The sequence below is a fragment of the Branchiostoma lanceolatum genome, chromosome 6, assembly GCF_035083965.1.
Source record: "Branchiostoma lanceolatum isolate klBraLanc5 chromosome 6, klBraLanc5.hap2, whole genome shotgun sequence".
In the NCBI taxonomy this organism is placed as follows: domain Eukaryota; kingdom Metazoa; phylum Chordata; class Leptocardii; order Amphioxiformes; family Branchiostomatidae; genus Branchiostoma; species Branchiostoma lanceolatum.
The window spans coordinates 20,058,367-20,072,543 of NC_089727.1; the positions used below are offsets into that span (position 1 = coordinate 20,058,367).

Below are 14,177 nucleotides of genomic sequence, written 5' to 3' on the forward strand. Positions count from 1 at the left end.
TATTTCGTTGTTTTTCGTTCCAGCCTCTTTGTCGGAGTTGGTGGTTGGCGGACAGACTGAGACGAAGGTGGAGACGCTAGAGATGCTGACGCCTCCGTCGTCCGAAACTGGCTCCCCCCGGCGATACCTGTCAGAATGCAGCAGCGACTCCGAGCCCGGCAGCCCTGAGAGCGTGAAGGTATTGGTTCACTGTTTATCTCATGTTGTTGTTATTGTTTGTGTATATTTTGTTTTCAGAAAAAAATCTAGGTCTTTCAGCATTGCCATGCTAATTTCATTTGGTCTAAGTACATCCAAAGAAGGACTAAAACCTAGTTGCTTGTACATATGATAGCAAGGTATAATATCATCATAAGGTTATTGCTCAATTTCTCAATGCAATACTGTAGATCTGGAAATATTTGAAGTAATTTCATTTTTGTGACACCACTAAATATAATATGCGTTTTTGTGCAGCAGTATTGTTTTGACTGTGAACTCTAAAACGCTACCAAAACCACCTTTTCACTACTGTTGCAAAATTGAATCCATGCAAAAATAAATGTATTTACAGTAGCTATTTTCTTTTTTTATCAGGTGAAAAAGGAGGAAGATGCCTTCAATCCCTGTGGTTTGTTGGACAGGACCAGGGTTGCCCTCTGTGTCTTCATGTTTGCCTGTCTGGCCTTCAACCCCTTTGGTACGCTGTTCGTTGGCAGCGGTGCCGGTACTGGTGCGGACTACATGCAGGCGCACACAGGAGGGCGTACTCTACAAGGTGACTTATCAGGTAAGAACAACTTACAAAACAATGACTGTATTTCTGTCAAACATTTTCGTTAAGTTCCCCCTACACACACAGTCACCTTACTTTTTTAAAATGACTTGCAAAGTACATATACTTTATACAAAGTCATGAAAAGCATGTCACCTATATCTTTGGCAGGGCCAAAGGAGTGAAGCCTGTTTTGTGTACAGTAATCTAATTTTCTCTGTTCTTTAACAGCTGTGGAGCCCAGCTGGCAGGAGTGGCTGTTCCCAACGCTGTGGTTGTGGCTGCTGAACACAGTCGTAGTGCTGGGTGTGCTGACGCGGATTCTCGTGTACGGCGAACCGGTGACCGTTCCCCGCACCAAAGCATCGACCACGTTCTGGATACACCACAAGCAGGCAGAGGTGGACATCTCCAGGGTAAGGACTTCTCCTTGATGTGTACTTGCAGTGCATGCACCCCACCTAGCAGAATGTATGACAACTGCAGCTGTTTTCAAGTAGTAGAAATGGATGTTAAAGATGTAATTGCTTGAGTGGAAGACATTGACTATGATAGGTTGTACTTATGAGAATCTAATGACTATCTGTCGTTTCCAGGGTGATTATGCCTCGGCCACGACACACCTCCGGACGTCCCTGACCGCGATTGGCCGCCCTCTTCCCACATCCAAGTTCGACCTGGCCTCCAGCCTGTTCTGGAACCTGGTGCGTCAGGGTCTCCAGCGGATGTGGATCGGGCGCTGGCTGGCAGGATGGGCCGGGCGTGGCAGCGGGAAGGAGAACGGGAAGACGTCAGCACGTGATGCGGCGCTGGTGTACCACAAACTGCACCAGATGCACATGACAGGTAAGAACAATATGTCAAAGATCTTGTACCTCACTGAAAAATGTTTTTGTAAATTTCTCAATGCCAAAGCCCTAGCCATAACAGAAGTTAGTGGTCCTCCCTTCCCTTCTTCCCAGCTATCTCCCTCATTTATAATACTGCAGTACCTGAAAATATTGCTAGGAGGGTTAAAATCACCATGTTTCTTTCGGACCTCAATAACTACCCACATACCAAAATTCATTAAAATCTGTCAAAAGGATCTTGAGTTAAAGGTGCATATACACAGACACAACCAACCAAAAACAGTACCCCCGTAAGTTTTGACACAAATTGCTTTTTTTAAAGAAACCGTCACCTTAAAACATGTTACAATTTCTCTTTCTTGTCTCTTGATCATAAGATTTCCTGTACTACATATTAAGCTTTTTTAGAGAAGTTTGATATGAAACTTTAAAGATATCCTATGCTGTGTTTGAAATAAAGGTGGTCAATATTGTCCTGTTTTTTTTTGTTGTTGTTAGATCACCTCCCGTGCGGTCGTCTAGCTGCCATCCACATGGCCCTCTGTGCAGTGAACTTGGCCGAGTGTGCGGAAGAGAAGCTTAGCTGCGAGTCAGTGGCCGAGATCTACATCACCGCTGCTCTCTGTGTTAGGAAGAACTTCCCCGAGAGAATGCATTTCCTCGCTGTAAGTTTCACAGCAAAGTTTTATCAAAGAACATTTCTTTGTTTCAATGTAGTCTTTCAGGGCTCGAAATAGCCATCTACAGAAAAAGAAAGTTTGAAAATGCAGAAATGATGAAAACAAGAATATCTATATTATTAGGCTCTTTATTCTGAGTTACATATATCATAAGAAACAGAAATGAACTATTTTGAGTACTATATTTTCTTTGAAGTACTGTCATGTTCTTGAAGTTAGCAAAGTCATATTCTACTGTAGGTCTTTAAATGTTTTGAGGGGTTTTATTTTACCATAAAATTATCCGTGAAGATGTGTTTTTTTACTACAGAATTTCTTTGAACCCAAACTTAAAACACTCAGTGACTACGAAAACCCCCTTTCGTAACCTAATGCGAAATTAAGTTTTGTGATAATTAGTGAACTTACAGTGTGTTTCTGTTGTGTTTTCCAGCGGTACTTCCTGAGCCTAGCGCGGCAGGTGTGCAGTTCCCGCGGTGAGGAGACCCCCGCGTCTCTCCAGTGGCTGTTCCACCCCCTGGGGCACCGTTTCTTCGTGGACGGAGACTGGGGTTTCCAGGAGAAGGACAGCATGTTCAGTTCCACCGGCAACCCAGGTTAACAAACTGAACACTTACTATTAAACTTGAAATGTTTGCAGTAGTTTTATATGCATTTTCTGCTGGTATTTTTACTGTACTACGGATTATTTTAAAGGTCAACCACACAGAAACATTCATTCTCTTTCTACTGCGAAATTTAGTCCCGTTAAGATAAGTGGTTTTACAGTACTGCTTCGGCAGAGGAGTTCTTGCGCAAGTGTTTTGGTAGGATGCAAAAAATTTTTTTACAAAAAGATTGTTTCTTTTTACTCTGTTAAGGAACAATTGTTTGCAATAATTTTACCTGTTACGTTACGAGTTTACCTAATCTTAACTTTTAAGCGTGAGGTGAAATTAAACTTTTTTTTTGTCCTTTATTATTCAGTTGACCCCCTGTCGCACCTAAGCCAAGCGTTCCGTGAGCACATGTTGGAGAAGGCTCTGTATTCGTTGGTTACGCCTTCCAACACGAACAACAACAACCCCTCCATCGCAACACCAGACAGCGAAGAGAAACCTGTCAGGTCAGTACAAACCTCTTTCATTTCAGTAGAAACCTCTTAGCTATGCCCTGGACACTTTCATCACACTGTCAACGACATTAATTTGAATTTGTTGATTGGTAGAAAGTTGCTGAATTTTAAGATCGCAAGAGGATCAAGCTTTTTTTTGCCTGAAAATCTGCCATTTCATTGAGCAGGGCTTCGAGACCTCTGAACATTTCTTGCCTGCTCCCTAAAAGTCGACTTGGTTATTGAGCTTATTGACTGAAATGAAAAGCTTGTTTCCTATTCTGTGACCATGGATGTCTCCGGCTTTAAATACTTTTCATTCAACTCATTGTTTTGTAACCCATGTTGTTTATTTTTGTTGTACAATCTAGTCATTTTGAGCTTCCATAATACATATTCTTCAATTTGATGTCATGACGCTCAGATTTTTGGAGGGACGGGTTGAAATTTTCTTCATCATGACAAGAAAATTATTGTATTTTGAGGGAAGGACAGCCTTGTGTGTTTTGCCAGGTTTAATGCAGCAAACATGAATATACTAATGTACATGTACACTGAAGTTTTTTTTTTTCAGAAATAAAATGATAATATAAACAATTAAGATAACTCCTTCTTCCCCCACAGTTGCACACAGCTGACAGACACCCAGGAGTATCTCCAGCTCCTAAGTGAGTGTGCGGACGCCGCGGGATCCTCCAAGAACGTCACGTTCACGATATCTTCCAGCATGGCGGCCATGCCTGGCGTAGACGCGGTGGGAAAGTGGTGGTACTCCGTCCTGAGCGTGGCCTGCTATTGGCTGGTTGGGGAAGACGAGGCAGCCGAGAGACACTACGCCGTGGTGGACAGTCTGCCCAAACAACTGGACCAATCAGAGTGAGTCTTACTTTTTATCTACCACTTTTTGAAAATCTTCAGTTAAAATGTTTTTCGGGTCATCTTCATTAATATTTACCTCCATGAGAAATGGAGGTATCGTTTTTGGTCTGTCTGTCTGTTGGTGTTTCCAGGTATTTGTAGTCAGCATAACTTTAGAAGCTTTGGATGGATTATAATGATATTTGGGTTGTGGGTAGTTGTTTGAAAGACAATGGTCATTGATTTTGAGCCCCTTTCACTAGTAGAGCGATAAGTCTCTTTGAAGTCTCGACCGGCAAAGAGAGTACTCTGGAGTTCTCTTTTGAGTGAGCATTGTTCTCCGAAGTTCTATCTCAGTTCTCTCATAAGTCTCTTTTTGGGGGGATTTTTCTCCCATGGTTTTCTATTGTTCGAAAGTTCTCTTTCCAAATCATCTGTGAAAACTCGCGCCGTTACGAGAAACACGCCCACTTATTAGCCCTGAGCCAGCGCGCGTCTGAGATGGCCCACTCATTTTCGCCATGCTGTCAAAGATCCGCCGGCAACATTTGCATCAACTGTAAGGACGCGCTAGTTGTAGCCTTCGGGCAGGAATTTGCAATAAACTTATTATTATTAGTGTAGTTGTATGCTGTAGGTCATGTGCATGTTTGATTTTTGACCAAGGGTGATTATAAATGATCCGATTGTCAGCATGTTTAGACCATTGTACATATATTTTAAACGTGGTTACTAATATTTAGGCTCTATATTTAGGCCGCATGGTCGCTGTTACGAGCATTATCCAACCGCTGTTACGAGCCTAATCCCCAACAAATGGCAACATGACGCCACAAAGATGTGTCAATGTGCGTGGACCTCTTCTAGATCTCTTTCTGGACAATGGCATTGTTTAAAAAGTCTCTTTCGATTCTCTTTTTTGTCCTTATGAAATTTACGTTATCCTTGTATCAATTACACTATGTAGATGTCCTTTTTATTTCCAATCTTTCTTTTTCTAGCGGAGCTTCATTTTCCGAAACTCAAAGGAAATGCCGTTTTGGCCAGGAAAATCGCAGCGAACAAGTGGCAACATCAAAGTGTCCCGCCTACAGCGTGCCGGTCGGCCGTGTTACGATCTAACCAAGGAGGATAACACTAACCTTTAGCTTTCATTCTACCAGATGTATTTTCCCCGATCAAGGAGTTGTAATTTTTTTTGTTCCTAACCGAGGTTTTCCTGAACGTTGTCGATTATGTCGGAATCCTGTTTATGGAGTCGTGAGTCGCTAATTCTCAAAATATCTCGTCGAGGACTAGAACATATTGTCATTCGTAGTTGAGAGAGTAAATTTGGAATATTTCTTAGCAACATTGATAGTTCGGTACCGTGAGAAGACATGTTGTTTATACAGGCGGAAACCGGTGTGAACTTTGTCGCCTCGCCGACACACTGCAACTTCGTTTTCGGCGCACGTCGTCAACCAATGAATTCGTTTGGTCTGCTCACGAGTCACCACGATCTTGTTCGGGAAAGTTCGGTAGCGAGCTGAGTATTTCCTTACGGGGAGGAAAGACAACGGACACGTTTTTCGTATAAAGTCAGTCATTGAACAAAGATCTCATTATTAAATGTGCCAAGGAGGTTAAATCAACCGCCTTGACTGTACCCACCGAATCTATGTAGAAATAAACAGTCGTTTGCAAAAATAAAGTCATATTCAGCTCTCCTTACAATGCATTAGTTATCCCAAGGATCCTAACACATGCGCACTTTGCGACAGACCATTTCTCCCACGACAGTGCGGCGCCGTGGTGCTGTCAAAATTGATTGATGAACCCCGACTCACACCCGCGAAAGATCGACCAGAGCTTCAGATCAAAAGGCGGCGTACAAAGGGGTGTGGCGAAAGTTGTTGCTGTCAAAGGCCGTTCGAAAATAGTCACATTTTCTTGTGTCGTCAATAGCACTCACTGAAGAAACAAACCTTTGGAAATACTACATTTTGTACTTGGTTTACAAAATCCTCGCCATTTTATAGAATATCGTTATACATTTGTGATGTATTTTCTCTATTATACGTACAGGTGCGTAGAATACAAATGCACGAGGAAGAATACTGCAAGCTGACTTCTTCGGCAGACTATTCACCAATATTCTTGTTGTTGTTGTTTGTTTCGATTTTCCTGTTTTAGGGGTTTTGTTTGTTCTAACAAGGGTGTTAAAAAGCCTTGGTCCTAACACTACAAGTTGTACCGACTTGTTTTACTAACATGATGTTGAGACTGAGTCGTTTACATATTTGATTGAAATGTCGCCGGTAATTGAATTCTGTTTCGTTCCATTGTTACATTCATTGTATGTTCATTTCGCCCATTGGCTGGTGCATGAAGTGTTACGTTCGTTGGAATCGACAAATAACTTTTGTTGAGAAAATCAGGCAAATAAGCATCATTTTCTAACTTACCTTATTATATAAGCGTCATATAAGTGGGCGGTATGATCAAACGGGTTGGTATACGGAGCTAATTTGAAGACCGACAATTGTCAATTTGCCATACAATTCAAAAAGTTTCGCCACTGAAAACATATTTTGGTTTCATACAGAATCCACCTACCGTAGATCCGAGGTAGATCCCTTGTCTGATGCAACTCAGTCGTTAACTTACCTCTTTTTCCTTATCGACGTATATATAGTTCGTTCGTGAGCTTCGGGGATGGAAAATTTGTTGTATTTATAAGGTATTCTACAGAATTGTAATGTATTAGTACAAACTTGGTTATTTAAACGTGTCAACATGACTTATAATGCAACTTGAGCTAGTAGAAATAACGATTCCAATTGTTGGAAATGTTAGCAAAAAAGGAAGTCAGAACGGAACATATTAGCCCAATAGCCGGAGCCAAGGAGGTTTAAAATCAAAAGCATAACAAGCAGAACTTGGCCCAAACACATTTTAATGCCTTAGGGCTAAACTCCTTGGCTTAAAACCAAACGGTGTGCGTAGCTTCTCTCCGATGTCGATGTCGGTGAGCCCAAGGACATTATAATTTCCTTGTTGAGCCTGTACAAAACTAAGGAGGTTATATGACAAAACAAAACATAAAAGAGTTTGGTTCATGCAAATAGTAACTCGTAATTATCAACTGTTGGCTCTCTGGACTGGTGTGATCAAGTATCGTAATGATCAAGTCTCTAAAGAAATGCCAACACTTTGCAGGATTTCTTGCAGAGAATTAGATTTCTTCTAGATCCAACTGTTAAATAATGAGCTAGTCGTAGTAGTAGTAGAATTGACGTTTGGGGTTTGTCACTTGAAGCCGCCCAACAAAGCTAGGGACAGACAGTGCCAGACATCGATGTGTATTGCGTTCTTGAGCCTTTTGAGATATTTGAGAACGACAGTCAGACTAGCATCTCTGTTTGATGAGAAAAAAGAACAACAAGATTTTTCCATTTTGAAAAAAAAATTCGATCTGAAAACTTTGTGTGAAATTATTTTTGGAAGTTTGTGTGATTTTACCAGTTAGGCCTTGTATGAAATCGCACATTCAAGTCTTCTAAAAATTCCAAACACAGTGGCACAGACAGATGTCCTTCCAGTGTGACACTCCTAGGAAACCAGTAATTTATTCATTATTGTTATGTAGCGTCAAAAACGCGGGCCCCATTGTATGATTGTTTCTATGTGCATGATGCAAATGAGACGATTCTCCTGCATAGTTTTCATGGAACGTGAATGAGCCAAGCTGATTTTGTTTTGAAAGTTTGTTCCTGAGCTCCTGTCCCAGCGTTTCCGACTTGTCTATTCAACACCCTAATTTTGGCTATCTTTCGGCGCTGAGCCTATGTTGGAAGCCACCAAGAGTTAAACACCTAGAGAGACATTAGCCTCATAACTGAAGCAAGCGTAACACAGCACCAAGAGACCACGTCTAGCGATATATAATAGACGTTAAACAAGGACAACAACAACAAGTATGTTTGGTAACTACCATAAAGTCGGATCAGCACTCATCATAAAAATGTTGCGTACGAATACGTTGATGAAGGTTAGACATCCAGGTAATAAGATACGCCAAAAATAATTACTCAAGCAACTGGATAAGATTTTGTTTCAAAATCTTATCCAGTTGCTTGAGTAATTATTTTTGGCGTTGCGTACGCATATTGGCGAAAATTGTTCCCGTATCGGATATAAATATCAATAACAAAGAAAGTGGATCGGTGCATGGGTACAGATCGTATACGTAGCTAGAGTATTTTTTTTACACAGGCCCGCGTATATGTTCAGGTAAATTCCCTTTTCATGAAGCTCATTCGTTTGTCCGTCAACTTGATGGCGACTCCAACTCAGAGTGGCAAAAAAAAGTACAGGACAGGCCAAAGAAATTCCGCACAGATAGAACGCCGCTCCTCCCTTTGTGTAATGATTGTCAAAAGGAGCCGCTTATGTCAATCAAATCCGGCGGCGCTGTGGGCTTTGTGCACATACAACTGTACTTGCATATGACCCGATTATTTCAATAGGTAGTCTATCAGCATCATATGTCTAAAATGTTGATCCGAGGGGGTTAAAAAACAGGATACGATTTTTTAAACCCATTGGTTGACCGAGCAGTATGTCCAAAAATGTATAACAACAATAGTCGCCACGGTACAGGATTTCAAACCGGTCCCGTAGATACGTCGCAAGCACAAACTTGAATTAATGTTTTGAACGTTAGTATCATATTTCTTAATATATTCAGCCCTTGGCCTTGAAAAGATCAAGATGTTTCGTTGTAAACGCGATAAGGCGCATTATTTCTTTAAAATCTGGAGTCAAGTGAGCTCATTATCGGCAGTTATTTCGCGCTCCGCAGGCAGGCGGAAGTACAGTGTCTTGAAATGAAAAGCACGGGCGACTTCTGAGCACGTGCGCGTGCGGCCTAGTGACTCTACAAACCAACGGTAAGCGTTCGCGGTGACATTGCTAGAAAATGTGGATTACTTGATTCTATATAAATGGTCGATGGCATAAAATATTGTATTTTCGCCCTACGACTGGCTAAAATCCGATTGAAATGACGTCGGTGTCCAGCGTGTTCGAATCGGACCTTCCAATCTCCGTGACACCGCGGCCAAATCAACCGCAAATCGGAACTCTTTGAGGGTCTTCCTTTCATTTGGGGAATGCCATTGCATTTACTGCTACATTTTTATCCGGTTCTGACCAATGTTTGATCTAGAATTTCGGCTATTAAATGCCAGGATAATGTGGCAAAACAAGCATGAAACCTGATCCGGGATCTGACGCGATGCGAACTCTTCCACTTGTTATCGCTGCGTTGCGATTTTTCTGTAATGTCCGGGCTTCGTTATCTTTATTCGACGTTGATCAGAACCTCTTTAGTTTATCATTATCGATTAATTTTAGTACTGTTGATTTGGACATAGGCAATCGTTGCGCGAGTTTGTTGGCATGTCGGTAACATCCGTAAAGGGTCCGATCAAGTGTGGTCTTTGATTACTCTCCAAGCAGAGGAGGGGTTTCGGCTGGTTTTTGACGTGTTTCTAGGCGTTTTTGTTGGGCTTTTTACTTTGTCATTTTTTTTTTATAGCCAACCCATGATACAAAAAAAAAATGGCACAGTAGACACCTCCTTGGATATATCAAGCATCCCAACTGGACAACGCGGCCACGGCGCAGCGCGGTGAATTAACCCCCCCCCTCTACTGGGCGGGACCAAATGAATTATCGGACAGACGCTAATTACTTTTAAAGTACCCATTGTTCTAAACAAGTGATTCTCTCACAGGGGAGTCCCAAACTTAGGTGTGAAGAAGAGATCTCAAAAAACTCCCTTTTGCTCAGTAAGAGTTCTCTTTTAATGGAGACAGTTCTCTTTCAGGTCTCTGTTAGGCTTGTCCTTTGTTCTGAGTACTCTCTTTGCCGGTAGAGACTTCAAAGAGACTTATGGCTCTACTAGTGTTTGTGTGTAACCTTGGTACTGCAGCAGAACCTCTGAATTTTGTATACTGTGTCCTTGACATGCTTTGGACTTGCTTATTTTTCGTTCACTGTTTGAAAATATTTCATTAGACTTCAGGAGAGTTAAAGCTTTCCTCTTTTTAAACTTTTTGCAGGGATATGCTGCCCAAAGCTGTGCTGTCTGCTTTCCGCGCCCGCCGGCTGCTGTTCAACGGAGGGGAGGACTGCAGTCACAGCTGTCTGCTGTACTGCGACAAGGCCGGGGCACTGCTCCGACATAGCATCGGCATGGCAACCACCAACGAACAACAGGCTTCCAAACAGGTAGGAATGGAATCGTCTCAAAGTATCGAATTGTTGAGAAAGAAATCTTGTAGTTTTTAGTTTATTGTCTTCCATTTAAACTTACATGAATTTTGAGCAGTCTTATTTTACTGATAAAGTTACAAGATGCCACTAGTCTCATGTAAATTATACATTGTTGATAACTAGGAAGGGTAAATACAAAGACATTCGGTAGTTGTACTAAAATGAAGATACGTGTTATTTTCTTATGGGAAAGCTAGTTCAAGATTTAATGTCTTAGCTATGAGGGGAAACTTAGAAGAAGAGCAAAAGACCTGTTGCTAGGGTGCATTGTAGTTGCATTGCATGTGCACAACAGAAGTGCAATGTAACTGCAGTGCAGCCCAGAGGCAGGACCAGACCACTACGTACTTAGGGGTAGAGCAGACAAGAGAAAGGAAAAAAAAGTAATGTATGCGACAACATTAATGGCAAAGAATTAAGGGAGGGGGGTGCGACTAGACGTTAGACAGTCCCTATGTTGGAGTGTTCCTATTCTTTATTTTGCACCCATTTTCTTACTATGAAACATCTGTCTTGCTGAATTGCACCAATTTCTGAAGTACAGCAGAATGCAGCCGTCTTTTTTTGCAGTGCACCTGGAACATGCAGCTGTGCAAGTTCCAGCTGGTGTCTGCAGATGTATGCGGTGCACACCATCTTCTCTGTGGCTGAGGTGCATTGTAGTTGCATTGCATGTGCAAAAGCAGAAGTGCAATGTAACAGCAGTGCAGCTCAGACATGGTTGCAATGCAAGGGCAATGCAAGTAGCCTCCAGAGACTATAGACGTATTAGAAATACTGTTTAAGAAGAGGTTATATAATTTTGTCATTTTTTTAGAGTAGATATTTCATAGGATTATGTTAAGAACCCAGAGTATGCTTATTTTTTTGCTGAATATGTTGTTGAGGAGGTCGTCATATATTGTGGCATATACATTCATTGCATATTTATGAATATTATGTAGTATGTATACTTAAAATGACTTAAAATCAATGGATATGGTTTGTTGGTCAATTTTTACATTTTTACCATTGAAAAATCAGAACCAATGATAGATATAACTAGCGGATAGAAACAATAAATGCTTTATCTTTTTAAACATGCTATTTTACCAGATTATGGTAAATTTGATTTCCAGTTCATAATCTAGCCAATAAGCAGACATTTAACATTTTTCACTCCTTTGATGTTCTACAGGCGGTCCAGCTTCTGGTCTGTGATTGGTTACTGTCTACGCGGACGGCGGTGTGGCAGGTGGCGTGTAATGGCGGGCCCGTGGGCGCCAGCTGCGCCCGACCGACCGAGCTTCACGGATTCCAGGAGGACTTGGCTAGTCTGAGGAAGATCGCACAGGGACTCAAACCCGCACTGTCACGGGTAAGTCTAATGTCTTCGAAGTAGCATGCATTAGCAGGTATTCAGAACGTAATGCATATACAGCGATTACCCTGCTATTTAAACCTATTATAAGTATGACTGCCAAATCTTTTTTGTTCGCTCTGGTCACTGGTAAATGTACAGTCTTGGAAGTAGCATGCATGAGCACATATTTAGAACGTAATGCGTATACGGCAATTAACCTTGCTATTTAATCATATTATGACCGCCGAATCTCTTTTGTTCACTTTTGTCAACGTTGCATCGGAGTAACAGCCGTTGCATAAGATTTGTCCTTGGACACAACTAAATGAACCTATATACGAGATATTAACCTTAAATACGCAGACATGCCCTTAAATGCGTAAATTCTTGCGACGTGCTGCATGCATAGTCCAGTGATTAGTGACCGTGCCTCTGGGCCTAGAAGCCGAGAGTTCGAATCCCGGTTGTGTCAGTGCAGTAGGAAGAAAACAACTTAAAGTTTGATTAATTTAAAGTTGACATGTGGAAACATTTCTGGATATCCCTATAAGCTATTCTTAGTTCCAGTCAAATCTTAAGTGTTAAAATCCTATATTGAAGTTGGTTTTCTTCTCCTTGTGTCTTCAGGTGTTCCTTCACGAAGCCACAGCACGTCTTATGGCAGGTGCCAGCCCCGCCCGCACTCAGCAGCTTCTTGACCGCAGTCTTAGAAGACGCAACGTCTCGCAGAAAGGTCAGTCATTTCAGTCATACCTGTACACCTCTACTTAAGAACCCCAGGCCAATGTGACCACTTTTTGATGGTCCCTTAGATAATTTTTTAACAAGCATTAAGAATCCTGTCTATAGTGACCACCTGTCCACATAGACCAGATATTATCGGTCCCGGCCTTAGTTTTCTTCTTTGGTAATTTTGACTGTAGACGCCTTTTTATTTGTGTTTGATCTCCCCTAATTTATACTTTTGTTAAATTCAAAAAGGAGTTTGTAAGCCTAAAATGTATATCAGAATCCAATGTGTTATCTAGTACTGTAAGTGCAGAAATGTTTGTGGTGGTTTTATTTCTGCAGTGAACTCTTTACCGCAAAACTAATACCATGGTGAAAAGCCTTTCCATTGTGTGGCTGTAACGTTTCTTATTTCTATTGTTTAAAACGCGAACTCAAAACCACTTCAAACACTCCATTTTCACCCTACTGCAAAATCAAATCCCTGCAAACGTTTCTGCATTTACTGTAGTATTGTAGTATCAGATAAATTCTGAAATAACATTTGTTGCTTGTCTAGAAAAGAAACCTATAACTTAGTAACCAAAATTCCTTCTTTTCCTTAGGTGAAGCCACGTCCTTCCAGATCGGGGAGCGAGAGCGTGCGTCAGCCCTGATGATGGCGTGTAAACACCTTCCCGCGCCCGTTTTGTCCTCTCCCGGCCTCCGTGCGAGTATGCTCAGCGAGGCCGCGCAGACGCTAGAACATCTCGGCGACCGCCGGGCACTACAAGACTGCCAACAGATGATCCTTCAGCTTAACGTGTCACCCGTCTCGAGTTGAGACGACTTTCCAAAACATGCCACGTTCAAAACTCAGCGATAGTTTAAAACGTTAGATAAAGAAATATCTAACAGTTCAGAAAAGTATGTTTCTGGTCTTGTGTTAACTTATTCTGAAAGAATATTCGTGCAAAAGTACTTATTTGTGATCATGAGAGAATTTTCAAGTTGCAATGTTCGATTGTAAGGCCTAATGAATCATTAAGATTAATCAAGCATGATTCCATTGAGAGATTTTTTGTGCATATTGTGAAAAAGTACGAGATATGTCGATCTAGTTTGTATATCTTGTTTTGTACAACGAAATGAAATCACACTGGTTGTGTGCGAGTACATGTTAGTAAAAGACATGAAAAGTTTACCTGGTTGCATGTGTATTGCTTGCCTTGCTTGTTCTGTGTTCTGATATTTGGTGACTCAACAAGGATATTAATGAATAACAGAATTCCAATACATACCGTAATATCTAAAGAACGTACATGTAGACGAAATTTTAGTGTTCCATAAATTTGGAAAGATAAAGAAAACTCAAAATACATTTATAATCTAGAATACAAAGTAGGAAGTATTTAATGCATGAACCTTCAAATTATGACCAGTTCGATGTCCAAAGTAGTGAACTGAAGAGCAAAATTAAAGTTGTTCGACTAGAAAATTATTTCATCCAACGTTTGCTTGGATCCAACATAACAAACAGCTCTGAAGTCTCAATACAAATAATTTT

At 41.3% G+C, this 14,177-nt stretch overlaps 1 protein-coding gene across 1 annotated transcript; it reads left to right on the forward strand.

Moving 5' to 3' along the window:
• Positions 1-27: 27 nt before the first annotated feature.
• Positions 28-13,581, forward strand: LOC136436984 (sterol regulatory element-binding protein 1-like). The gene is made up of 12 exons (XM_066431404.1): positions 28-178; positions 577-769; positions 986-1,170; positions 1,351-1,600; positions 2,104-2,270; positions 2,719-2,881; positions 3,252-3,390; positions 4,003-4,254; positions 10,347-10,515; positions 11,738-11,917; positions 12,530-12,635; positions 13,237-13,581. The coding sequence occupies exons 1-12, from the start codon at positions 83-85 to the stop codon at positions 13,452-13,454; spliced, it is 2,118 nt and encodes a 705-aa protein (XP_066287501.1). The 5' UTR covers positions 28-82; the 3' UTR covers positions 13,455-13,581.
• The last annotated feature ends 596 nt before the right edge of the window (positions 13,582-14,177 follow it).